Here is a 27,933-nt window from a genome sequence, read left to right as displayed (position 1 = left end):
GATACAAAGTAGTTTTCCCATACCTTGTCAGACATGATAGCATTCTCTCAGGGCATTGTCTCACTCTGTTATTTTTTGATAGGCTTCTGGGATTCCTCTCTAAACCACCGAAGAACAGGAGGGGGGATTTCCCAGCCTGTGAAAGACTCTGCCCTCAGAACTGCCCAGATGAATAATCTAAGGTCTAGCCAGCAGTTTGCAAGTAGCACAAACCACTGTTCATGTGAAATTGAGCTGTCAATAGGAAATGACAAGCTGTGGTTCGTGAATCCTATTTTTATAGAGGAGTGCAGCAATTCTCTTCCTCCGGATGTACCTCCTTACAAGAGCTCCAGTGCAAGCGCTGATCACTGTCGTGCATCCACACCAAATCCTAAGAGGTCTCCTCACCGTCCCCCTCCACCTCCTCCTCTTCCTCAGAGTCAAGTTCTGAAGCCACCTGAAAAGCTATCTAAGAGTTCCATGACTGCCTGTGAAGAGGACCAGCTGCTTCTTCAGCAACTGAGGAAGAGCACTAAGGAAATGAAAATTGAGGGCAGTAAAGGTAAGGAAGAAAAGGGAAAAGAACCCTACTTATCCAGTGACCCATCATCAGCCGCCCCACCAAAATGTGCTCTTCCCTCCATACCTCCGAGGAGGCGGCCATCTGAAAGAGCTTCAGAAGAAAGCTGCATTGGTAAACCTGGAAAATGTGAATTGCTGAAAGGGGAACAGACTCAAGAAGAACAGGATGTTCGTACAGAGAGCAATGATTCTCAATGCAGAAAGGCAGTAAAAATGCTTGTTGCCATTACGGAGAGAGCCATATCAGAGGGCCAGGAAGCAAAGCCCAAAGCTGCAGAAAAAGAGAACTTGACTGAGCTACAGAGGAAGCCCATGGCAATCGTAAAGTTGCCCCCTGTCCCACCACCAAGAAAGAAGAGGCTTTCTCGGCTGCCGGCTTCTTCTAGCTCCTGCGACTCAAATCAAAACAGCATTGCAGAGCCAGACACACGCAATGCACAATCTTCATCCAAGAGCCCACAGCCAGAAGGTGATGCCACCTGCCAACACACTCAGGATGAATCAGATGCTAGCTGTAAATCTGTTAGCTCATCTGAACTTAAAGGTTCTCATACCTCCCTGGACTGTCCAGGAAGCAATGCAGTGGCTCAGACCTCTGCTTCTGAGCCTGACTCTTACTCCACAAGCAGCACGGAGGATGAATTAGAGCAACTGAGCAGCCCTGCCATTAAAAAGACACGTTCTGTAATCTTGGGCAAGGCCAAGCACAGGCTTTCCTTTGTAAGCCTAACCAATGTCTTCACAGTCTTCTTATCTGCTGACAGAAAGCTGCAGAAGAAGATTGTAGAGCTGTCACAGGACAAGGATTCTTACTTTGGCAATTTGGTGCAGGACTATAAAGTGTACAGTTTAGAGATGATGGCGAAACAGAGTTCCAGCACAGAGATGCTACAAGAAATTCGAATGATGATGACTCAGCTGAAGAGTTATTTAATACAAAGTACAGAGCTGAAATCTCTCATAGATCCAGCTGTTTATAAAGAAGAAGAATTAGGTAATGCTCACATTTTACTCTTTCAGGGGGTGGATTTCCAGAGGTTTGGGGGTAATGGTGACACAGAGAAAAATTTTCCTTATAAAATTGTTAGATGCCTGATGAAATGTAAATACTGTGGGCTAAAGCTGCTCTCTGATTGGCTGCATTCAGGGTAGCAGTATTAAAATTTTGGAGATCAAATTAAAAAAACCCAAACAAAATTGCTTTAAGAGAGAGATTCAACTGAACAAGCATTATCTTTCCTAAGCTCCACAAAAAACTCTGTCTGCAGCCACCAGGTTCATGGAGGAGATCTCTGCTACAAAGTTCTGCTGTTTGTGGACCTCCATGTCTTGAGAAGGTCCAGTTAAAGTAAAACATTAGAGTGGAGCCCTGGAAGCAGAATTTTGCCCCATCTCTGACATCCATTTCAGGTATTAGCAGCAGAACATTTGCTGGGAAAGGCAAGGTTATGGTTTTTTCCAAAGGCAGAAGCCATGAATTCTTGCTCCATGCACCACAACTAGTAAGAACACTGGAGCTGCACTGGCAGCCCTAACCCCAAAATACAGCACTCGCCTCATTTTTACCTCAATCACAACTTCTGTTCAAGGGGAATAACTGTTAACAATACAGTTTTTAATTTAAAATTCCCTAGAGAATATTGTGCCAGTGGCCTTTGTACAAAGACATGCGTAGTTTAGAGCTTATTTGTGGGAACAGTACAAGGAAATGTAAAATCCTTATCTCATGCAAATATGTGCAGATGCAAAATCACACACCCTGTTTCTGTGCTGTGGCAGTTAGTGGAAGGCCTGCTGGCCACCCTGAGAACTTGCGCATTGCTTTAAGAAGCACCTATGTTGTAATGTTATCTTGGTTTTTAATCACTCCTGATCTGCATATCTGGACAGGTCATGAGCCTCTTTATTCAGTACCCCCAGGCATAGAAATTCACCTGTATGAAGGAAAATGGAAACCCCCCCACCCTCCTTGCATAAGGCATTTGACCTAATACCATTAATGGTGACAGACATGTCCTGCAGTCCTGTCTTCTTGCTCTCTCTTCCTCTCTGGACATCTAGCCTATACCTCCCCAAACGTCAAGGTGTTGATGCTGCAAAAGCTAAAATCCGAGGTTGCAGGCAGACAAGTGAACATCAGTGAATTATATGCATTGTTAAGACAGACCTTGAAGTGAATAAACAGACCAAAACCCAACTGCAAAGTAGAAGGTGACTGAGGGCTTGTCTTCACTGCTAAAAAATGTGGGTTTTTTCCTTTTTTTTTTTTTTTTTAACCTCAGAGTATTTAACACATGTGAGCTATGTCAAAAACACACTAAAGACAAGGCACGTTAGTTTTACCATGAGATAAATTTTGTAAGGTCAACCCCAGGGAAGGACATAGGTTGAACTCAGCGAGAATACCTTGTGGTAAAACTAAAGTGTCTGGTTCTCACTGTGTTTTTTACTTCAGGGTAGCTTGCACGCATTAGTTAGCCTGCAGTAAAAGCCGCAGCTTTTTTAGAAGTGAAGACAAACCCTGAACTCCATGAGTTCTGATGTATGGTTACAGTTCCCATTCTCCAAATGCTGGCTCCACGGTGGGTTATTCCTGTAGAGGAAGCTGAAAACGGTGCAAGTTTTCACTGCCTGAGTTTTCTTCTTTCCACTGTGAGTGGGGTTTACACGTAGCCCCATCACCTTCAGAACAGTCACAGGCTTCATCTTAAATAACCCACACATAGCCTGAGTTCCATCAGAGGCTAGGACCATCTGGTGGAGGTTCTGGGCCTCTATCCTGCCTCAGAGCTCCACCTGAACTCCTCTGTTCCTTTGTCTGCAGGGTCCCCACTGGTCACTGCTCTGGAACCCCCATCCTTCAAGATGGGAGAGGTTCAGAGCATGGAGAGTTATCTGCCTAAGTTAATGCTCATTTAGAGGAGGAATCTGTTATGGCTGGAAATGCAATGCTGCAGAAATAGAACTCCCTTCTTGCATGCCTCCCCCAGCTCATAGTTGGATGATGGGCTCTATTCCTTCAGACCAGTGAGAGGAGGATTTGGCCCAAAGTCAGCAGACTCCTCACAGGTTAAACTTGGCCAGGGATAGCTCTTTTGAGGGCAGTGGGGATTTCCATGGGAAAAGTTTTCAGACTCTGATTCTTCTCCAGACTAGCTGCTCATGCACACAGATTGTCTCCCTTGTAACCTGTAGAAGATTCTTTAAAAGAGCTGCACGTCATGCCCATAAACATAACTGCTATGTTTTCATTGCTCCCTGTCTGGGCGGCTGCACTGTTCTGCAGTGCCATTGAACTATATGTTTGTAGTAGGCAACAGGCGTAATGCAATTTCCCATAGTTTCTCAAGCTTGCTGTTGTCTGGGTGTTTTTTTTTTCCCTCCTGTTGAATATTAAGCAAGTGTTAGGAAATAGGTTTCATGGGCCATATTCACAGATGACGTAAAATGTGGTGTAAATTACTGCATATCGGTAAGTTAGTGTAACCTACACGAGGGTCTGGAAAAGCAGAGTTGTTAGAGGAAAAGCAACCAAGAGCGGTGTGGGAAAGTGGGGTTCTGCTTTACTTTATATTTCCCCTTAGTTGGCTGTCCTGTTACAGGATAGTAATGCACTTGTAAAATGTGTGTCTCACTACTGCTTCTGGTTAATGGAGTTACTCCTTCAGTTCAACTGGTAGAAGTCTATGTTTTGATATTGTGCTCTGGTTCAAACCCTGCCTGTGGCCTATGGTGAGTACAGCTACACCTCCCCCACCAACGTCTGCCCCTTTGGTGTGTAAATTACCTGTGGCACACCTACTGAATGCCAGCCTGATGCAAATGACACTACTTTACTCATAGACTCATATACTCCAGGACTGGAAGGGACCTCGAGAGGTCATCGAGTCCAGTCCCCTGCCCTCATGGCAGGACCAAATATTGTCTAGACCATCCCTAATAGACATTTATCTAACCTACCCTTAAATATCTCCAGAGATGGAGATTCCACAACTTCCCTAGGCAATCTATTCCAGTGTTTAATTACCCTGACAGTTAGGAACTTTTTCCTAATGTCCAACCTAAATCTCCCTTGCTGCAGTTTAAGCCCATTGCTTCTTGTTCTATCATTGGAGGCTAAGGTGAACAAGTTTTCTCCCTCCTCCTGATGACACCCTTTTAGATACCTGAAAACTGCTATCATGTCCCCTCTCAGTCTTCTCTTTTCCAAACTAAACAAACCCAATTCCTTCCGCCTTCCTTCATAGGTCATGTTCTCAAGACCTTTAATCATTCTTGTTGCTCTTCTCTGGACCCTCTCCAATTTCTCCACATCTTTCTTGAAATGCGGTGCCCAGAACTGGACACAATACTCCAGCTGAGGCCTGACCAGCGCAGAGTAAAGCGGAAGAATGACTTCTCATGTCTTGTTTACAACACACCTGTTAATGCATCCCAGAATCATGTTTGCTTTTTTTGCAACAGTATCACACTGTTGACTCATATTAAGCTTGTGGTCCACTATGACCCCTAGATCTCTTTCTGCCATACTCCTTCCTAGACAGTCTCTTCCCATTCTGTATGTGTGAAACTGATTGTTCCTTCCTAAGTGGAGCACTTTCCATTTATATTTATTGAACTTCATCCTGTTTACCTCAGACCATTTCTCCATTTCTCCAATTTGTCCAGACTGCATTGATATGCACCCCACTTGTAACTGACACTGTCCTTTAAATTTGCTTATGACATGGCCCAGGTTCTTGCATGGGAGTTGGACTAGGTTGGTCTGGGGATGCATCTGTGCTACTAAGCTAATCTTTTTTCATGGATCTCATGTTCTTTTATTCCCCTCTCTCCCTTCCTATGCAGAAGTGATTGTTGAGTCAGCGTTGTACAAATGTGTCCTGAAACCTTTAAAAAATGCCATCGATTCCTACTTACGGGAAATCCACAACAAAGATGGATCCTTACAGCTGCTGAAAGAGAACCAGTTGGTCATACAGAACACAACCACCACTGACCTGGGTGTTACCACCAGCGTGCCTGAAACTGTTGTGCTGGAAAAAATCCTTCACAAGTTTACAACCATGCACAAGTTCTACTCCCCAGAGAAGAAGATTGGCACACTGCTGAAATCCTGCAAACTCATCTATGACTCCATGGCTCAAGGAAACTCAGGTACAGTAGAGATCTATTAAAACATTTGCTCTCCCTATCCACTCCATCTCTGCTTTGCTTTTTTCATCGCTATGGTACCCAAGAAAAAAGGGTTTTGTTGCAGTTACATGGAAAGATTTTGGTTTGATAGTGAACTTGGTGGCTAGTATGTTTACTATAACTCCTTCATGGAGGTATGCTTAGACTTAATCTGTTAATGTTTGCAAATTACTCTGAGATGCTCAAATAGAAGATGTTATAAGATGTACCCCAAGAGAGTCAATGTTCTTTGAATCAAAGCACTGATAATGACGTCCATGACTATAAGCTTCATTGATCATCATGTCTGTCCTGCACAAGTGTCATGGGTCCATTCAAGTGCCTCCTCTTGGCCCTCAGGAGTCTGCTGTAAGGGGATCCAGCTTTTGGATTCCATGTATTATAAGCCTCTGGAATCTGGATGGAGCTTGGGCACTGGCACTGTCTTAGGGCTTCTTGGCGCACTCCTGGAGTACAGATCTTCTGTGTGGTGCAATGTCCAGTCCCTGGAAGCAGTGCTAACCCCTCAGACTTCCCCCATACAAAGAGATCTCTACAAAAATAATAAACCCTGCATGCATTTCCCTGCCTCAGTTTCCTCATAATTCCAGACCATTCCTTGGGCTGGGGTCAGGGTCTTCTAGTGCCATTCAAGGATCTTCTGTTGCAGTCCCTGACTTGGGTTCTGAAACACGGAACCTTCTCCCCCAGTTTGCCTACTCTGACCTTGGTTGATCTGTTCCCTTCCTCTCTACTTTCCAAACTTCCTGTATGGTTCCCTGTGAGTCTTCCCTTCTGTGAGTCCTTTTATAACCTCATGTTTGGTCACCTCTGTCTCTTTGTCCTGCATGGGAAAGTTACACTCTATCCACTTCCCCACACCTTTCAGACAAGAGGAGGAAGTATTTTCTTCCAGCAAAAGCAAACCCATTGTCCCAAAGAGCTAGTTGTTGCATACTAGCAGCCCACCATTGTCCCTCGTTTGGGAGGTACATGTTGAAAGGTTTGTCCACAATGGTGGATACACAGAGACAGAGAGACATTAATGATACATCAATTTTCATAGTAACAACTGCATAATAATTTCATAACAACCACCAGAATTCTTAAGTTGTCCAGACAGATTTCCTAAATTGTCATAAGTATTCACATAGCTCTCCCTAAACTCCCAAAGTCCTGTTCTACAACGCACTGGACTAAGTGTAAAACCTGAGAGGGGTTCCCTGGGGAAAGTCTCTTGGGTTTTGTCTTTCCAAAACCTTGGCTGAAATGTGCAGAAGGTGCCCCTAGGACATTGTGTAGGTGCAAAGTGTTAATATTGTTTGTTACTATTTCATGGTTGCTTCAGTAGGCTTAGAAAGCCATTACTGCACTTCTCTAGTGTATCTGTCCTATCAAAACAGACTTTAAATGTAATAAAATATGTTTTGACACATTGTGGTGGTGTACACAGCACTGTATGTTAAGAAAATTCATCATCATTTTAGTCTTAAACACACATTTTGAATTGACTGGCCAAAGTGTTAACCCTAAGTGCCACATATCTGGCATAATCTCCATGTGATTCTTGTGCATTGTTTCTGAGATATAACTAGAGCTATGCGAAATTCAGAATTGCTGTCCTACGGGCCATTCTGATATTTCAACATTTGTTTTTGCCTCAAAGGTCAAATTTTGAAAATATTTGATTTGAAAATGTTGAAACGTTTTATTTTAAGATTTTTTAATCAAAACAAAACACAACATTTTGACATTCCTGAAATTGAAGTGTTTCATTTTGGTTTGTTGAACTGGAATTTCAAATCAATTCTACAAAACATTTACGCTATATTTCCCAGTTCAGCTCATTGCCTCATGGGAGCTGTAGTTTCGAAGACTGATGGCTCCATTCTCCCCAGGGGCTAGATCCCTGGCTGGAATATATCTCCCATGATGCACCCAACTTCATGTGGCTCCCATAATGTGCCATACAGTAGGTCAGAGGGAAATCCACATTGCATTATAACAGATGTAATCCTCCAGGGAGTCTAGTCCATAGAAGAGAGTCGGGGTCTAAACTACAACTTCCATAAGGCAATGAGCTGATTGGGAAAGGCAGTTTAATGTTTGACCTGATTCTAATCTAAGCATTTTGAAGTTAGCTCAACAAAACAAAATATTCCAATTCAGGTGAAACCACACTGACACAAAATATTTTGTTTTGATTTTCCTAACAGCAATTCAACATTTTTTGGCAAAAAATTTGCAGAAACTGCATTTTCTGTCAAAAAAGCATTCCAGTGGAAAATTCCCAAACAACTCTAGTCATAAATTTAACTAAGTGCATTAGGCTGTTCAGAACCAGATTTCACTGGGAATTCTCTTTATCCCTCCTATTCACCCAGAGAATAGGAACCCAATCCTTCTCATTCTTTGGGCCAGCTTCAAGTCCAGGCAGTATTTTTGACATAGTAAGAGTACACTCTGTGCTCAGCTTCTTGTATCATTATGTGTACTTCATTAAGTGCCTTTTGTTCATCACTGAATCAGTAAGTTTCCCATCTTTTCCAATTGCAGAGCAGATGGAGTCTCAATTCAACTTTTCCCTGTGCCAAAAAGACAAAAGTCTAGCTGTGACAAGAATGATAACTGTAGAATAACAGTAACTAATTACACTATCTGGTGTGACTTCCCCAGATGGCTGCATTTCCTTTGTGCTAATTCAGGGACAAGTCAGGTCAGAGAATCTACCTAATATTTCAAGATAAAACACAATTGCATCAATGTCCACCTGATTTTGTGTCATAACCCTGCAAAACTGCCAATTTCTTAAGATTTTGATCCACACAAATACATTAGCCAAGCTCATTAAGAGGGTTTTGATGGGTTTCAAGTTTGCATTAAAACTAGAGATGAGCCCAGAAAGGAACACATTATATCTCTCCAGACTTTGCAGTCGGGAATTCAAACCAGAACTCTGAATCTTCACACCTGTGAAGTCTGGGAAACTTTGGAACCAAATCCAGTAGCTGAGGTTCACCTCTATCAAAACCCCAAGCCAGGGCACTTTTGTGCAGTTTTTTTTCAGCTGGATTGTGATAATTTCACAGAGTTGTAATCAAAACAAGGATAAACCCCTAGTAAGCCGGCGGTGTCGGGGCTCGTCCCTCTCAGGCGCGGCGGGGAGCCAGGGCGCCTCCTTACGCACAGCAGTCTGGGTAGGCCTAACCCCTCAGCAGGCGTTGAGGGAATAAAGGGTCTGCAAACAAAGTATATCAGCCCAGGCCCTTGGGCAGGGCGAGGCAGTAAGCAGTTCAGGCTTAGGCCTTCAGCAGGCTGAGCAAAGGAAGTATATCATACATCCACACAGAAGACCTCCTCAGGCCAGGGAGAGGGGGAGTCTGCCACCCTTAGGAGGGTGGCAGGGGGAATGCAGGCCCTCCCACTCCACTGTGTTCCAGCCCGGGGCCCTAGCAGCGGTGAAGGCACGCTGCTGTCAGTGGGGATCCTGGCCGAAACACACTGACATGGGTTCAGGCTCTTCAGGAGCCAAACCAGGGTCGGCTACCCCTGGGCCACTTCCGACGTCCCCCTCTCTGGGTGCCTGTCTCTCGCCAGCTTCGTCTGGGGGGGTCCCAGACCATGGGCTCCTCGGGGTACCGGTCGTAGGGAGACTCAGGCAGCTCCTTGGGATACCGGTCGTAGGGAAGCTCAGGCCGCTCCTCGGGATACCGGTCGTAGGGAAGCTCAGGCCGCTCCTCGGGGTACCGGGCACAAGGCAGGTCAGGCCGACGTTCCTCCGGGTACCGGGTATGAGGCAAATCTGGCCAGCGTTCCTCTGGATAGTGAGTGCGGGGCAGGTCAGGCCAGCGCTCCTCCGGATACCAAGCGCGAGGCAGGTCAGGCCAGCGTTCCTCCGGGTAGTGAGCACAGGGTATGCTGGGCCCGGCGGGAGCTCGGGCTACAGCGTCTGTCCTCTCCGGCAGCCGGCCGCCAACCGAACGCTTGGGCCGGGCTTTTATACTTCCTGTCCCGCTCCTTGACTTCCGGGGGGGTGGGGACAGGCGGTGGTGGCTCCGCCCACTGAGGCACCTGCTCTGGCTCGTCCCTCTCAGGCGCGGCTGGGAGCCAGGGCGCCTCCTTACACCCCTATATGCATGGGAAGAGAGGAATGTGTAAGCCTGAGATAGGAGGCTCAGTTTTAACCATGCTGAATTCCCATTTTCTTAAGATGAGATTTCAGTTTGTACATAGGTCAGCCCAGCCTGACTTAGAAGTTTCGTGACCCTTTCAACATTCACGACCGTAATTCTAAAAACTGTGAATCCCCATTCCTTATTTGTTCATAAAAATCAACAACAACCCAGAACAGTTCCTAATTATTCCTCAAGTTATAACTGCAGAACAGAAACGTAGAGTCTCCAGCTTTCTCGCTGCTGAAGCAAGGAAGACAAATGAGTGAGGTGGAAGTAGGGGGATGTGTCCTGGCAGAAAATGTTGCTCAGCCCCCATATATGCAAACTTGTTAGAGAGCTTTCACCTGATGTCAGAAGTTTAACTTGAACATACACAATAAAAATGCACAGTAAGTTTGCTGCAGTTAAATTCCCCAAAGCCCTACTTGCTATGTTTAGAATTTAAACACAATGGGATAGATTCTCATTTGGTGAAAACTGGAATAGCCCCCTTGACTTGAAGTCAGAGAAGCTATGGCTCTGATCCACTATTTTCAGACCAGTACAAAGTATAGCTAAGACAAGATCCATCTTCCTTGCCCATTCCTTTCACCATACCACCCTGTGAAGAGGCAGGACTCACCACTGAAGCAACACCTTGTGGCCTGGCATGGTGTACTGTTTCTGTCCTCTCTGGTGCCTCTTGCCAATGGCCGCACTGGTCCTCTGCTGGTCTGCCCCTTCTTATGCCTCAGCTCACCAGCCAGGTCATCTGAAATAGTAAAAAGTCCAACAAATCAGTGTCCAAGACCTTGTATCACGTCTTCAGTGTCAATTCTGGGCCTGTGGTTTTCACTCCCTTTTCTCAGGGCTCTCTGTCATCCTTGTCCCCTCCTCCAGCCTCATGCCACCATACCAGTGGCTAGTAGGGGAACCCAGGCCTGCTCACTACGCCACGATCCAGCCATGACGACTCCTTGCTGCTGCCTTCCTTTGGTTCTTCCTACCCAGCCTCTCTCTGGCCTTCTCCCCTGCTGCAACTTCTGTAGGGTCACCCTTCTGTCATGGCTGGTGCACTCCAGGACCTTCCCTGGAATCCCTCAACAAAATCCCAAACTAAAAAGCACAATCTTAAAACCCCTTCTGCCCTTTTGGAGCTTGACCTTTCATTCCTCCACTGGATGCCTTCCAGGGCTCTCTACCTGTAAATTCAGTTCCTGCTGTTTTGTCAGGCCTTCCCACCAGAGCCTGCTCCACTCTGCTGTCTCACCCCAGCCTCCTGCCACACTTTTCTATTCAAGAGGGGATCCCAGGACCAACTGTTCCCTTTGGCTTCTTCCATGAGCCTCCCAGTCTCTTCCCTCTCCAGGGTGGACTGATTTAAATCACGGTGATTTAAATAATTGATTTGAATCAACTTTTCCATTTGTACTTCAATTATTTTCTAAAGAAAGGTACTTTCTCATTGGTCAATATAATCATTAAAACATATTGGCATACAACTATATAGACCCTTTACGTTAGGTTAGGCACATCTTTTTGCCACCTAGTGAGATCACATGATGGAGTCTCCTAGAGTCAGAGGCCAGGTCTTAATACCTGTGGTGACTTTGCCAGTCTCTTGCCCCTAGTAGCACAGCCCCACACAGGATCAAGCACTTAATACTGTACGTGGCCTGTTGTGCCGTATTTATAAAGCTTGACCTTGAAAGTTAATTCCCCTCCTCTCCGGATTCTTTCTTTATATAGAAAAGCAGCCTTTAGGTTCAAGATAGGCTCATAGAGTCAGCATATTTCTTAAATGTGTTAAGAGATTTTAATAAGTTTAGCCTTTAACATATTTTGTAATAAATTCAGACTTAACGTTAAACGGGTTTATTTTTAAAAAGAAAATCAAAGAGTATTTTTGAAAAAAATATATAAATCCTTTATTTTTAATTTAAGGAGTTTTTAATTTAAATAATAAAATAAAACAATCAGATTTAAATTAAAAACCCCTTAAACTAAAAAAAATGGATTTATATATTTGTTTCAAAAATACTCTTTGATTTTTATCTATCCTGCCCTGCTCTAGTCTCAGAGAGTAACTGCAGAGCTCCTTGCGCGCTATCTGCAGCTTCCTTTTGCTCTCAACTTCTTTTGTTTATAGTCCTCTCCCAGCACCTCCTCAGCTGGGCCTCATCCTCCGTTAAGCCTGTCCCACTCTCCGGGCACAGCTCTGTATGTCAATTGGCCTCCTAGGCCCATTCTGAACCCGTGTAGGGTACACACACCCTCTTCCTTGAATCTCTCCATTGGCTCCTCTAGTTTTACTACATCAAGGTCAAGCTTCTTGTTCTCATTTCCCAGGCCCTCTACAATTCTGCCTCTCCTTACTTGTCTGCTCTTGTGTCTCATTGTGTCCTCCCCACCTCCTCCACGCCACCCACATGCCTTCTCTGCCCATTTGTCAGCTTCCTGAACAAGCATCTCTGCACCTCTTACTCTGACTTTCATGCGCAGAACTGATCCATCCGGCCACTACCCTCTCCTCCTCCAAATTCCTAGTCAAGATGCACCTCTGCTACCATGCTGGTGAGAAATCAGCCAATGAATTATGGCTAGGTCTATTTATATCAATTTTTTTTACAAATTGCACATCTATATATGTGTATATATCATTGTATTCCTCTGCCTGCCCCCACCTTCACATCTCACTGGTCAGATTAGATTGCAAGCTTTACAGGGTAGAAACTATGGGTAGCCCCATGTCTTCATATATGTTTATACAGTGCTCAGTGCAGTAGGGTGGCACTCCTGATTGAGGCCTCTGGGTTTTTCTGCAATATATATAATGTGGCAGCACCTGGGAGCCTCAACCAGCTATACAAACATTTAGTAGGTGATGGACCTTTCCTCAGAGAGCTTACAATCCAAAAATAACAATCGTGTAAGTAACAATAATGTGCAGGAAAAGGCTCAGAGAAGCAGATTTTGGCCTCTAATGCAATCCTGCTCTTCTTGCTATGCTGAGGCTGTGTATCAGGCACATACTTTGCATGGTTATACTCTAAAAATAGCAAATCAAACAGTGCCACAGTTTAATGGATAATGTAAAATATGACTCACATTGGGTAAGTCTATGCTGGCTGGGAAGAGAGACCTTCATATTAACTGCAGCACCAGCTCTCACAGTGTAAGGAATTTAAGCAGGATGGGGAAGTCAGCTTCATCTCAGAAGGCACAAGAAGCTGTAGGAGCTGCAAAGAGTAGCCTGGAGCTCAGATCTCCTTAGCAGAGCTGCTGTCAGTGCACCACATGGATACCAGTTCTAGTTGTGGCTGTAGTTGGATGTAGGATGTAAACAGCAATTCCAGCCCCTGATGAGGGACTCTACAAATTGGTTAAGTCAGCTCTAACATTTGCAGACACACCACCGACTGCCTCCTTGAAGGGCAACTAGGCACATAATGAGAGCAGGATAACACTCATATCACATGTGCCCTGTGTTCTTGGAAGAAGCTTGCAACTTCCCCATTCTGTTTTACCCTGTATCGTTCTTCTAGCGCAGATCCTTTCCCCTAACAAAACATGAAGGGCCTGATTTGCTGTACGATCAAAATCAGGCCGTAAATTCTTCAAACTTTTCTCATAAGGACTATGAAATGCAGTGCAGATCTGGGGTGATAGTGAGACAGAAACATGCAATGTGCTATGGAGCAAAGAGATGACAGTCCTTTGCTATAAGAAACTGATAAGACCACAACTAGAGCACGGTGACCCATTCTAGGCACTTTGGTGCATGAAAGTTGTTGGTACGTAGGAGGGAAATGAAGAAAGAACAAAGATTAAGGAGCTACAGGGATTGGTATAGAGAGAAATATTGAAAGAGCTAAAGTGGTATAGATTAATCAGATGATGACTACTAAGTCTGCAAGTATATGAAAGCTGGAAATGCCAACGCTGGGGAGAGCAATCATATAGGGTTGTCCAAGGAATAAAGGAACAATTTTCTAACAGATATGTCTATTCACATCTGGAATAATCCGTGAGGTGAAGCGGTGGACACTTCCTCATTTGAGTCACCTAAAATTGGACTGAACAAACACTGGATTATATACTTTAAGGAACAAGTCTGCACTGGCTTGGGGGTGAATTTAATAGTCCTATTTTGTAGGATTCTGTGCTTTGTACAGTTAATCTGACTCACACATACTGCGCTTTTAGTTTGAAAAGAACAAGAGTGTAGTAAGGTCATATTGTATTAGAAACCTTTCCTCTCCCTGTTTTTGGAATAAGTTTTGTTGTCCCCTGTAAAACCAACCTACCCGATGAACATTAATTGCACCCTGTCCATTCACTTTTTACATAGGGTTCTGCAGTTAATAATGAGCAAGGCATAAATGTGAGTAGCATAACTGAGCTACTGTTCATGTATTTGAAAGAGGATTTAAGCACTGGAGGCATCAGCATAAACAGTTTATGCTGAAGCGATTCTAGAATCTATTTACAGCGAATCCAAGATGCTCCTGTACATTGCTCGCTATCACATGTTGCTTACCAGGGAGAAAATAATTCCATGTATAAGTTTTGCCTTGTAGCGGACAGAGACCTGGCAGAAGATGTTGTATGAGGGCTACTGTTAGTGATAGCTGGTGGATTGGAGAGTATCCTTTATCTCATATGGTACAATTACTGCTTTGGGTTAAAAGTGCCAATATGAACTGATGCCTCTGACCTATGAGTTAAGGCAGTGATCCCCAAACATTTTAGTAAGGAGACCTACCAACTGCATTGTGTCTTTTTTGGCAACCCACTCAGGGTCCACATTTGTAGGGGGTGAAGGCCCGTGTCCTCTTCCTCCTTCTCCTCCTTGCCTTGCCCAGGGGGCATCAATTCCCCTGGCACTGCAACCCTAATCCTAGGCCAGTAGGGGGGTTGCAACACCCAGAGCAGGAAGCCGGGTCCAGGCCTATGAGGCAGGAGCTACTGCTGCAGGGTCAGAGTGAGGTGAACTCACTCTCCAACGCCTCCACTCCTGCCCTGGGGACTCCCCCCTGTACCTCATTCCTAGGAGAATATTGTGAGACTTCATTCATGTGTGTTTTCAAAATGCCTTGAAAGCACTGGATGGATGGATGGATGATGCAATATCAGTGCAAAGTATTCTTACTATATTATGATTAGGCTTGGCAGAATTAGTTTTTTATCTTTTTGATGGATAATATCGATTATTTATTTTTAAGCATTTTTTAATTTTTATCTGTTTAGTTTTTCAGTCACATGAAATTATGTGGAGGTCAAACAATAATTATTTCTTGACAGAAGATGTTGAAATTCAAAACGTTAAGGTTTATAACCATTAAAACACATGGATTGTCAACATCACATGTCAAAATATACAAAGTTAATATCCCTAAATCAAACTCCAAGAAGTTCATAAGGAACATTTTTCTTACTTTTCCTAGCTGTAGATCACACTTATTACTGATGGAAATATTTTTTTCATCACTTTGTGTGTGTACGATGAAAACAAAGTTTACCGACACTGAATCCTTCCAAGCCTACTTATGATGATTATCAGCCCTACTGGACAGAAGATCCACTGAAGGAGCGTATACATGAATTTGTTAGAGCAGAGCCCTATCTCATTAAACCATGCATTTAATTAATACCAATTCCAGTGCAGCCAGCCGCTGATATTGCAAACACTTTGCCTTGAGTGTAATAGGATGAGTTTATGGCAGAGGAGAAGGTTTATTTTAAGCCTCTTATGAACGTTTATGAAACAAATGTTTCCTGTCGTTGGAAAAAAAGCAAACAAGTCTGATTTGGAGTGGGACGATTCCACCTTGAACTCGGAACAGCAGTTGGGGCAGGAGAGAGGGATGACAGCAGGATGTAATTCTGCACGTTGTTAATGAGCTTTTCTATGAAAGACACAAACTAAACATGGATGTTTTCAAAGGCTGGACGAGGCAGTTACAGTAAAAACGAACTGACCTGATCCTGTGATCTAAACCCCACCCATGTTGAGTAGAGATGGGCCTGAGCTCCGACACATCTGGGTCTGTCCTCCTTCAGACGTCTCAAGGGTTGAGATCAGCCCATTTTAGAGAGAGAGAGCCAAATCAACACTGACACGAGCTGCTGTGACTCCATTTAAATCTGTGGAGATGCACTGGGTTTCACAGGGGGCGAATTGGTGTTTATCTTTTTGATCTGCCCTGGTGCAGGAAGAGCCTGATCCTGCAGGTGCTAAGCAATATTAACTTTGCTGGGAGATGAGGATGCTCAGCATGTCACATGAAGTGCTGAGAAATTTCCGGATCAAGTTGTAAATCATTAATATGATGAAAAAAATCATGACCCCAATTTTCAGTGGTGTTTTCTTAAGTACATATGTGCACCCTGTTACTGTAGTAGCTAAGCCCCTCACAGCACCTCTGCGAAGTAGGGAAGTACTGTTTTCCCTAGTGGGGATACTGAGGCACAGAGAGGCTAAGTAACTTGCCCAGGATCCAACAGGTACTTTGTGGCAAAACAAGGACTTGAACCCAGGTTGTCTAAAAGTCCAAGGCTAATGCCATAGCCCCTAGACAATGTTTCCTCACAGCAAGTGCTTACAACTCCCGCTGATTTCATCTGCAGTTGTGAAGGCTCAGACATCAGGACCTGTATTCCTAGAGGTAAACAAATTAAGTCAACTATTATGTGCAAATTGGGAGTGTATGCCACAAACTTCCCTAGTTTGAACTCATTAATAATAAAAAAAAAGTAGATGTCAGATTCCAATAATTAAGTCATGCAAACAACTGAAACTGCAGAAGTCTTTCTCAAATAATATTTCTATCATGTCTTAAAATTGAGAGAGGTTTATAATAAGGACTGGTGAGCAAAGGATAGGATAGGAATGAAAAATAATTGACTCAAAGCCTGGTTGTAAATATAAAGCTTAGTCAACCAAACAGAAATGGAGAGATTCTGTAAGAGCCCTGGAAGAGTATCATCCCCTGTCAGCTCTAGCTGGCTCAGGGGAGTGTACATTGAACTATTCACTTCCATGTCCCTGATCTGAGTCTAGCACAGGATGGCAGGTTAACACCACCAGGGAGCCAATTGGTGAGCTTTTTGAAAGAAGTTGGTGGTCTGAGTGCAGGTCCTAGTGGACAAATGTTTATATCACAAACAGATATCCATGTTGGGCATCTCAGCAAAGAGGACATGCAAGGGTCATAAAGACTGACTTACCCTCTCCCTCCTAAGGGTGGTCCTTCCAGCTGAGATGTAGGGCAACAGGTTGAAGGCTGCACTCTTGCAGCAGTAGTGAGTCTTTCTAGGGCTCCCTAGAAAATTTGAGTTTCCAGGCATGCTGGTCTGGCTCTGTCCACCAGCTACTTCAGAACTTAAATAAAACATTTGAAGGGGCAGAAAAAATGAAGCTCAGTAGATTCCTTGAGGCTTGATTGTACGCTCCCTCACACTGGTTTTACACCAGTGTGAACTTCATTGATAGCATTATTCCTAATTGATTCTGGTGTATGTGAGATCAGAATCCAGGCTCTTCTCCTTGAGGTTTTTCCAGTACTCACTGTCTCCATTGAGTAATTTTCCCAGCTGCACAATACTTTAATAGCAATAATATTAATACATTCATCTTAGATTAATATTTATGGCAGTGATGAATTTGGCCCTGTGTCACCAGCCAACTCAAGCTTTCATAGAAACATAAGCCATAGTAACAGTATGAATAAAACATCCAGCCAGACACTAATCAAAAAATGAAGCCCTTTTATGGTTTGGCTAAGACCTGCAACATCATCAAACTAGTCTAACTTACGGCTTCAGAAGTGACTATAACAGTCACAGCCTTAGGCACTCTGTTTTAACTCATCTGACTGTCTGCTTATTAGATACTTTTTCTGGTTTATTTTGAAGTCACGCTTTTTATTGAGAACTAGGCTTGTATTTGTTTAAAACTCCAGCAGAAGATCTTCCTCTGCCAAAGGAGAACTTATGTCAACTACTCTATGACAAATAAGGAAAGCTGACTCATGGCAAAGACTTGAAACAAGTCAGTGGGAACAGCTGAGGAATAGGAATTTATTCCCTATATGGAAGGACATCTAGAATATGGGCCAAAATCAGCCTTGGTGTAATTTACCAAAGCTCCATCAGGGATAGATTATTTTTTTTGGAGTCTGGACAAATGATTAAGGAGTGAGACATATGTGGCCAATCCCAAACCAATGAAGCCAACACATGACATAGATGCCTAAAAGAGAAAATGACTGAACATTGCAGGCACCATGAATGATCACAGTGAGATTGAAAGTGATCTTGGTTTATGAAGATGGTATGTATCTGGGTGTCCTGAAAGATGGATTTGTGAAGCAACTTTATCATGCATATACTGTACACTATGAACAAAAAGCATGCCAATTCAAAATAAAATGAACAGCTTCTAGATAAGAAATGCTGATCTCAGGTTCTTCATAGTTCTTCTGATGGAACTTCTCCTTGGATCCTATTTTGAGCTGTAATGATTTATACTGATAAGAGTTTACATATAGTGCCTTTCATCTTAAAGGATCCCAAAGAGATTTCCATACCATAAATATGGATCACTTCACAGACTCACTGTCTCTATATGGATGCTTTAAGCACAAGACCATCCTCACCCCATTAGTATCACTTCGTGTAGAAGGTACGTTTACATTAGAGGTATCCCATCCAAATATTTACTCAGCCTGACATTGCTTAGCTCAGTAGCTCTGAGGAGAGCTCATCCCAAGGTGCCATGGCTATAACAATATCGTAGTTCTGTAGTCAGGATTCTACATCTCCAACAGCAATGGAGCCAGGTTTTGTAACTAAGGGCAACTGGGGATTTGGGGTAGGGGGAATGAGTGTGTGTTTGAAAAGATGCCATGCATATACTTAAAAGACGCCGGGGGAAGGTGCCTGTTCATAGAATCATAGAATATATGGGTTGGAAGAGACCTCAAGAGGTCATCTAGTCCAATCCCCTGCTCAAAGCAGGACCAACACCAACTAAATCATCCCAGCCAGGGCTTTGTCAAGCCAGGCCTTAAAAACCTCTAAGGATGGAGATTCCACCACCTCCCTAGGTAACCCATTCCAGTGCTTCATCACCCTCCTAGTGAAATAGTGTTTCCTAATATCTAACCAAGACCTCCCCCACTGCAACTTGAGACCATTGCTGCTGCTTCTGCCATCTGCCACCACTGAGAACAGCCGAGCTCCATCCTCTTTGGAACCCCCTTTCAGGTAGTTGAAGGCTGCTATAAGAACATAATATAACAATGGCCATACTGGGTCAGACCAAAGGTCCATCTAGCCCAGTATCCTGTCTACTGACATTGGCCAATGCCAGGTGCCCCAGAGGGAGTGAACCTAACAGGCAATGATCAAGTGATCTCTCTCCTGCCCTCCATCTCCACCCTCTGACAAACAGAGGCTAGGGACATCCTTCCTTACCCATCTTGGCTAATAGCCCTCAAATCCCCCCTCACTCTTCTCTTCTGCAGACTAAATAATGCCAGTTCCCTCAGCCTCTCCTCGTAAGTCATGTGCCCGAGCCCCCTAATCATTTTTGTTGCCCTCCGCTGGACTCTCTCCAATTTGTCCACATCCCTTCTGTAGTGACACTGGACACAATACTCCAGGTGTGGCCTCACCAGTGCCAAATAGAAGAGAATAATCACTTCCCTCAATCTTGTGGCAATGCTCCTACTAATACAACCCAGTATGCCGTTAGCCTTCTTTGCAACAAGGGCACACTGCTGACTCATATCCAGCTTCTCATCCACTGTAATCCCCAGGTCCTTTTCTGCAGAACTGCTGCTTAGCCAGTCGGTCCCCAGCCTGTAACAGTGCATGGGATTCTTCCTTCCTAAGTGCAGGACTCTGCACTTGTCCTTGTTGAACCTCATCAGATTTCTTTTGGCCCAATCCTCCAATTTGTCTAGGTCACTCAGGACCCTATCCCTACCCTCCAGCATATCTACCTCTCCCCCCAGCTTCGTGTCATCTGCGAACTTGCTGAGGGTGCAATTCATCCCATCATCCAGATCATTAATAAGGATGTTGAACAAAACCGGACCCAGGACCAACCCCTGGGGCACTCCACTTGATACCGGCTACCAACTAGACATCGAGCCGCTGATCACTACCCATTGAGCCCGACAATCTAGCCAGCTTTCTGTCCATCTTATAGTCCATTTATCCAATCCATACTTCTTAAACTTGCTGGCAAGAATACTGTGGGAGACCATATCAAAAGCTTTGCTAAAGTCAAGGTATATCACATCCACCACTTTCCCCATAGCCACAGAGCCAGTTATCTCATCATTGAAGGCAATCAGGTTCGTCAGGCATGACTTGCCCTTGGTGAATCTATATTGACTGTTCCTGATCACCTTCCTCTCCTCCAAGTGCTTCAAAATGGATTCCTTGAGGACCTGCTCCATGATTTTGCTGGGGACTGAAGTGGGGCTGACTGGTCTGTAGTTCCCTGGGTTCTCTTTCTTCTCTTTTTTTAAATATGGGCACTACATTTGCCTCTGCCACTGGTCAGCCTCACTCTGCTATTGGTCTGCTGCTGGTCTCCAAACCAAGTCTGAAAACTGGTTTGATCACCAGTACTATAGAAAAGCTCTTTGTTTTCACATCTTAATGCCCTGAATACAGAAATACTTCTCCTTGGCTCCCAGCTTCCTTGGGGCATCCACTGTAATTTAGCGCTCACAGTATGATAATCACCTCCTGAAGGAACAGGAAAGCAGGATTCCTCCAGCCCTAAGAACCACTTTCAATATACTATCTCATATTTTGTTGTAACCCCTGGTTCTACTGCCAGATACAGAGAATGAGGATGAACCCAAAGGTTACATGAGTTTGTAAACCACTCTGCTGATGGGAGCAACTCAGACCACGGGTACTGCACTTTTGAACAGCAACAGACTGAACTTCAAGAGAGAAGAATTCAGCCTTTATGTCAATCCACAATTCTCTCTTATTTGTGTTTCATAATAACTAACACATTTTGATTTTAGCTGGTAAAGCATCTTTGTTCTTCTTTGTGTCTTCAACCTGATATTTTGTGCTCGAAGTTTAGTGTTGTGGGGGGTGTTTTTGCTTGTTTGACAGTTTTTTAATTTTAAATTTTTCAGTGTTCTTTCATTGGCATTTTTGAGCTATGAACCCTTTAGCTGATTTAACGCAAAGGAAATTGTCTAGTAGGAGCCATTTAATGGGAAGCTTGCACTTCTGTATTAGAACCATAGCCTTTCTGGATAACCTGTTGATACCTGGGTGTGTTCCTCTTGGTTGCAGGGAAGCCTTATGGTGCAGATGATTTCCTCCCGGTGCTCATGTATGCCTTGGCCCGCAGCAACCTGACTGAGGTGCTTCTGAATGTGGAGTATATGATGGAGCTCATGGATCCTGCTCTGCAGCTGGGCGAGGGTGAGAAAGAGTCTTCTCTTATGTTGCATGTTCCCTTTTGAAACGATTATGTACTTCTCTGCAGAAAGCATGTAGGGTTTGTGAAATAGATAAAGAGCTCTAGCTAGGGTCAGGCAGCTGTAGTGTAAGCTTCCCCCTTATGCCTCAAAACGATGTGACCCAAAGTTAGGTTTCTAAATATAGCAGCAGATTGTCAAAAATGCTGAGCATCCAGAAGCTCCCACTGACCTCAGTTAGACCTGCAGGTACTCAACCTTACTGAAAATCAAACCACTAATTTAGCTACCTAAATACAGACGTAAGAGGTAGAGACGTTTTGAAGACCTTGGCCCAGGTGTTAGAAACCTAACAGTTCTCTATTGAAAAATAAACTTTGGTAATACATTCTGCTAATGCTTTTAATTATTTTAATGAGAAAAGATCCCTTTGCTTTAATTGGTTGGTATGTCTTTGATCATGTCTAATTGTCAACCCCCAGGATGTTTGTGTAACCCAGCTGACCCCTTTGGCAATGTTATCTGAGTGATAAATAACCAGTGACGTCCAAAGGAGGTGGAGTAACATTCACTGCAGGGGGGAGATCTCTCTGAACAGGGAAAATTAAATTACTTTGCCTCCTGTGCTAGGGGACTGGTGTGTTTCTGAAAATATTGTTTTAAGTGTTTTCTAAACATCATTTGTCTGGCCAGCCATAATTACTGTGAGTTTCATTAACAATCAGAGGAAGCACTAGAGAGAGCCCACAGAGCACACAGAAGGGGAGGATATGTATGTTGCAGAATTGCCATCTAGTGGCCATTTTGGTCATCTGCAGCCTTTTAGTATTTTCATTTGTTTTCATAAAGAATGAGAAGACAAACCTGGAAGCTAGCAAGAACTGTGAAAGTTAACTGTTAAAGATGGGTTAGACCAGGGCTGGCCAACCTGTGGCTCCGGAGGTCCATGTAGCTCTTCAGAGGTTAATATGCGGCTCCTTGCATAGGCGCTGGCTCCGAGGCTGGATCTACAGATGCTAACTTTCCAATGTGCTGTGGGGTGCTCACTGCTCAACCCTCTGCTCTGCCCCCGATCCTGCCACCATTCCAGCCCTTCCCCTTCCCCCAAGCCTGCCATGCCCTCACTCCTCCCCCTTCCCCACCAGAGCCTCCTGCGCACTGCGAAACAGCTGATTGCGTTGGGCAGGAGGCTTGGGGAGGGGGAGGAGGTGCAATTGGTGGGGCTGCTCCTACCAGTGGGTGGGAGATGCTGGGAGCTGGAGGGGAGTGGTGGATGGGGGGCTGCTGACATATTACTGTGGCTCTTTGGCAATGTTCACTGGTAAATTCTGGCTCCTTCTCAAGCTCAGGTTGGCCATCCCTGGGTTAGACTCAGGACCTCAAATCCAAATCCCTTTGAATTTGAGTTCAAATCCCTGGACCTGAACCTGCCCCTACAATTTTGTTTCTAGCATGGATCTCTCAAGAACAACTCGCGAGACTTCAGCTCCATCCAGTTCAAATCGGAAAGTGAACACCAGTTTGATCTGGTCTCAAATCCCAACCTTCTACCTTAGTCTAAACAGGATCCTGGTCCATATATGAAAATTGCTTCCTTAGCCTATCTCTGCTGTACAATGATACACTTAGCAAATCTGGAAACAATTGGTTTGATTTCAGTGGTAAACTAGATTACTGAGCGTTACGATTACCCCTGCTGAGGGGAAGAGTCACCTTGTGGTGAATGCTCAGAACCAGAAATTAGAATGTCCAGGTTCTAGTCCTTGCTCTTTCATTAGAGATTTCTGCCTCCCTAGCACCTACCAGTAATGCTGTACCCGACCCCGCTGCAGGTGCTGGGGCTCACCACCCTTTAGAGATTGGTCTGGTAGGGCACTGGGTGTACCATACACTTGGAGACCAGCACTGCCAGTGCTCCAAGCACTAGGACCTTCAGGAAGTTCCACAGTAGACAGGATTGGTTGCAATATGCTCATTGTCAATGGCTAGGTAGATATTATACCCTTTCCCTCTCTTAGTTAGTTAGTTAGTAATAGACTGGGGGGAAAAATTTGAACCAATAGTACATTCACTGAAAAATGCAGTTTGGGGTCAACTAAAACTATTTGCAAATTTGGGTTGAATTTGATGAATAGTTGCAGTTGAAAAAGAGAGAGGTTTTTTTTTTTCAAAAAAGTCAAAATGTTTTATCCCAACATTTTTTAAACAAAATATTTAATGTTTTCATTTTGAAACAAGGTTTCAGTTCAACATTTAGCTAGCTTTATTTAAGAAGGCAAAAAAGGTTAAAAAAACCCCCCACCCTAGATTAAATGGGGAAAAAAAAGATTTTGTTTCAGGTTGAGAAATGTTCTGTTTGACCCAGAATGAAATACTTTTTGGTTTTTCATTTGGGCCACGGAACCAAAATATAAATGATTCATTCCACTCTAGTTACTGATTCCTACCAGTTGTATGCAGCTACATTATCATTAGTTGTATTACACTGTCAGCTAGGAGTCCCAATCATGGACAAGGAGCCCCATAGTGCTAGGTGCTGTACAAACACTGAATGAAAGGACAGTGCCTGCCCCAAAGAGTTTACAATCTAAGGGAAGGTTAGTGACTTGGGTTTCTCCATAAAAGAGGATGCTCTGTTCATTTACATGAATTCTATGTTTAACCATAAGATATCAAAGAAAACCCACAGCGCACCAGCCTGCAGTCACTGCTCCTTCCCAGCTGTGAGTGAGAGAAGTGACACAAGCAGGTTAGGTAGCATGTGTTGCATCTGCAACTACATCAACCAGAATGGAATGGAGAGCACTGTGATCATTATTTATTAGTTCTATTAGTCACACCTACACATGCCAAACAAAGGTCAGGGTCCTGCTATACAACCAATGCAAAGACATTCCGTGCCCCATGGAGCTCACAGTCTCAGATTTAAACAGTTCACATCTGGTGAATGAACATAGAAGCAGGGAGGAGGGAAGGACAAAGTAATGGTAGATTCAGATGTGATGCTGTTTTGGGACCTTCTTGTCTTTTTGTAGGTTCCTATTACTTAACTACCACCTATGGGGCCCTGGAGCACATCAAGAACTACGATAAGATAACAGTAACTCGGCAGCTGAGCATGGAAGTGCAGGATTCCATTCACCGCTGGGAGAGGCGGAGAACGCTCAACAAGGCCCGGGCGTCCCGCTCATCTGTGCAGGTCAGCAGCTCTGGGAGAAGGGTGTGGGGTGGAGAGTGCAACTTCCATAGTGTGAGAAGCAGATGAAAATTCCAACTGGAAACCAGGCTTCAAACAGGGCCCCAATTATTCCCCGCGATTAGTAATACTATTACTCAGCGCACACCATCTGCTTGCTAGGCACTGCACTGTGCACAGAGGAAGTCAACGTTCCTATCCGCAAGAGCTTACATTCTGTGCTGGGCACCATGGAAGAAGCAAGGAAGTGCAGAATGAAAGAAAGCTACAAAGGGAGCTGTGAGAAGTGGGAGATGTGAGCAGGGGGAAGAAGAGGAGAAGAAAGAATTGAAAATAAAGAACTAAGAGAGTGCAATATCAGCTGTCATAGTTTGAAGCAACTGCATCTGTATCCCCCCTCCATCAAGGCCAGATTTCCAGTTAGGCACAGTAGGCACATACCTATCAGCACTGGCATTCTAAGGGCGCCTTATCTCTCTAAAACTGTGCAACACGAAAGTCAGCTGTAGGCAGATGGGGAGCGCTGAAGATGCTGTGCCTAGGTGCGTGTACGGTGTAAATCCGTCCCTGCCCTCCATGGCCCCTCAAGGGCAGCCAGTCTGGGCTCCCAACTCCTCAGCTGTCATTTCTCCTGTGCGTAGACCCACATTTCTGTCTCTCCTGACCAGCGTTTTTCCAGGCTTCACAGTTTCCTGCCTATACTGTGTGATATTCCTAGCAAGCCAGGCATCCGAGACAAGCCAGCAAGTGCACTTTGCTTTCTCTTCAAAGGCTGTGAACAGCTGTAATTGCCAGCAGTCACAGGTTACCACGCAGATTTTTCTAAGCAAGTACCTTTACTCTGAAGGTGAAAGTACTACAGAGAAAACATATTCAAACCCATCAAAGAACCTACATACATGCTAATAAGCTTATCAGAGATCACCATCCTCCCCAGCGCAAACAAGGACTCTGGTAGGAGTCAGTGCTTCAGACCCCATCAAGGGTGTTTTCTGCAGGTTTCTCAGCTCAGAACTAGCACCCTCATGAATAGCTCCGTTTTTCCACTATACAGCTGGGGCCTTTGATCTTGGCCTCATGTAACAGGTAATAAGCAGACAATGCCCCCATACCTCCTATCTCAGGGCATAGCTTCTGAAGGCTGTTTTTTTTTTAATAACCAAAGGTGAGAGATTTGTATTCACCTCCCCCACATATAGCCCAGGAAATCCAATCCAAAAATCATTTGTTCAGTATAGTCCTTTGATCATCCAGCTCTTATATCTGTCACAGCTACTCCCTCAAGAAGTTACATGCAGTCCTGGTCCACAATAATACACGAACCATTCATCGAATACAATGGACATCTCCCCGGGATAAGTCAGGAAATTGCCATATTTGTCACAGCAGCATCCGACAATCTCTTAATAGTGAGGCTGATGCGAAGGCTAGTGGAATCCATTGAGGCCCCACACTACAAGTTTTGGGTCCCACACTACAAGAAGGATGTGGAAAAATTGGAAAGAATCCAGCAGAGGGCAATGATTAGGGAGCTGGAGCACATGACTTATGAGGAGAGGCTGAGGGAACTGGGATTGTTTAGTCTGCAGAAGAGAAGAATAAAGGGGATTTGATAGCTGCTTTCAACTACCTGAAAGGGGGTTCCAAAGAGGATGGATCTAGACTGTTCTCAGTGGTACCAGATGACAGAACAAGGAATAATGGTCTCAAGTTGCAGTGGGGGAGGTTTAGGTTGGATATTAGGAAAAACTTTATCACTAGGAAGGTAGTGAAGCACTGCAATGGGTTATCTAGGGAGGTGGTGGAATCTCCTTCCTTAGAGGTTTTTAAAGTCAGGCTTGATGAAGCCCTGGCTGGGATGATTTAGTTGAGAATTGGTCCTGCTTTGAGCAGGGGGTTGGACTAGGTGACCTCCTGAGGTCCCTTCCAACCCTGATATTCTATGATTCTATGGGGGGATGCCAACAGGGGCGTGGCCTGGTTTTAATATCAGAGGAGGAAGCTGGTTTTTGCAGCAGAATTTTGGACACAGTTGAGAGGAGAAGTAGGGAACCCGGACAGCAGGAGGTTGCTCTGATTAGACTTTACACATACACAGAATTACAACAGACATTGCCCTTGAGGAACATCAGTACTGATCATAAAAGTTACCCAAGCTAGCTTTTAAACCCAGAAACCCAGAAAACTCTTTTTCACTGGTGACCTAATTCAGGATCTGAGTTGTGGGCTAGATCCTGATCTCTAGCACCCCACTTCCAAGGTCACTCCTAGGAATTGCCCTAGGGCAACCCAAGGGGTTTACTATTGCAATGATGGAATTCAAAGAAATGACAAGGAGGCTGCACTAAAGGCGAGGAAAAGAAAAAAGAGTGGAGAATGTGTAAATCTGTAGGCAGGCAGAGGCAATGGGGTTAATGCCAGGGCAATATGATCTGAGTTCTGAAGACAAGCTGAAAATCTGAATGGATATATTCTTCTGGATTAATGGATCTATCCTGTTGTGTGATTCCCATTAGCATTATCAACAACCACGTATACGCACTGATGGGAGAATGTGTCCATAAACACAGTTTGGAAAGGATCTGTTTGAAATAGGTGGGATAGAGAACATAAATGCCAGTCATGTAATAGCTGATGTACAAGAGGGTGTAACTGAAAATAAAGGCCCACTCCACCTCCTATTTAATAGGCCTCTTTTCCATCACTAGTACAATACCTCCATGTAACACTTCCTCTAGTTGGCTTGTGTGGGTGATGTAATACATTTACTCCTGGAGGAATTCTGCACCATGGCCCATGTGTAGAATTTATGTCCCCCACAGATTTCTTTGCTTCCCTGCAGAAAAATGACTTTCCGATGGGGAAGCAAAAGGAAGCTACAAGAGCGGTCATGCAGCCCTCCCCAGCAGTATGTTTTGGGTGCCCAGGCAGCCAGCAGAGAAGTAAATCACTGTGGGGCAGGGGGGTGAGATGGGGGAAGATCCGGCTGGTGGCTCCTACCCTGCACTGCGCTCAGCTGCTAGTCCCAGCTGGGCTGGGGAGAATAGGACTTCCTCTTCTCTGGCACAGCATCCAGGGATGTGTCAGACCCACCCCCAAGTTTTTCCCCCGGCTGTAGAAGCTCTACAAACTCCCCCTCTCCCATGCTTCTTGCACCCATTGCTCCTCAGGGGGAGGGATACCTGTACAGGGAACTGCTCCGCCATCTGCCCAACCGCCGTGCATCCAGACCCCACCCCATACCCATATCCTCCTGCCGAGCCTCTGCTTACCCCACTCAGAAGCGCCCCTATAAGCCCCACTCCCCCTGCCCCTGAACCACCATGATGAGCCACCTGCACCTGGATCCCCATCCTAATGAGCTCCAACCAGTTGCACC

At 44.6% G+C, this 27,933-nt stretch overlaps 1 protein-coding gene and 1 long non-coding RNA gene across 2 annotated transcripts in view; one reads left to right on the top strand and one right to left on the bottom strand.

Annotated features, from left to right (window-relative positions):
• The window catches only part of RIN3 (Ras and Rab interactor 3), a 112,622-nt gene that overhangs the window by 80,580 nt on the left and 4,109 nt on the right, over positions 1 to 27,933 (top strand). The window contains exons 6-9 of the mRNA XM_030558887.1: positions 83 to 1,558; positions 5,413 to 5,721; positions 21,231 to 21,362; positions 24,394 to 24,557. Coding sequence (XP_030414747.1) covers positions 83 to 1,558; positions 5,413 to 5,721; positions 21,231 to 21,362; positions 24,394 to 24,557 — 2,081 coding nt within the window. The remainder of the gene's footprint in view (positions 1 to 82; positions 1,559 to 5,412; positions 5,722 to 21,230; positions 21,363 to 24,393; positions 24,558 to 27,933) is intronic.
• Positions 12,386 to 27,511, bottom strand: LOC115649837. The gene is made up of 4 exons (XR_003999943.1): positions 27,375 to 27,511; positions 18,510 to 18,516; positions 16,146 to 16,149; positions 12,386 to 12,397 (listed from the first exon to the last, which is right to left on the bottom strand). It is a non-coding gene; the product is annotated as an uncharacterized LOC115649837 (long non-coding RNA).

This window comes from Gopherus evgoodei, chromosome 4 (assembly GCF_007399415.2).
Source record: "Gopherus evgoodei ecotype Sinaloan lineage chromosome 4, rGopEvg1_v1.p, whole genome shotgun sequence".
NCBI lineage: Eukaryota > Metazoa > Chordata > Testudines > Testudinidae > Gopherus > Gopherus evgoodei.
The sequence above is the reverse complement of the archived record's forward strand: the minus strand, read 5'-3'. Positions and strand labels throughout refer to the sequence as shown.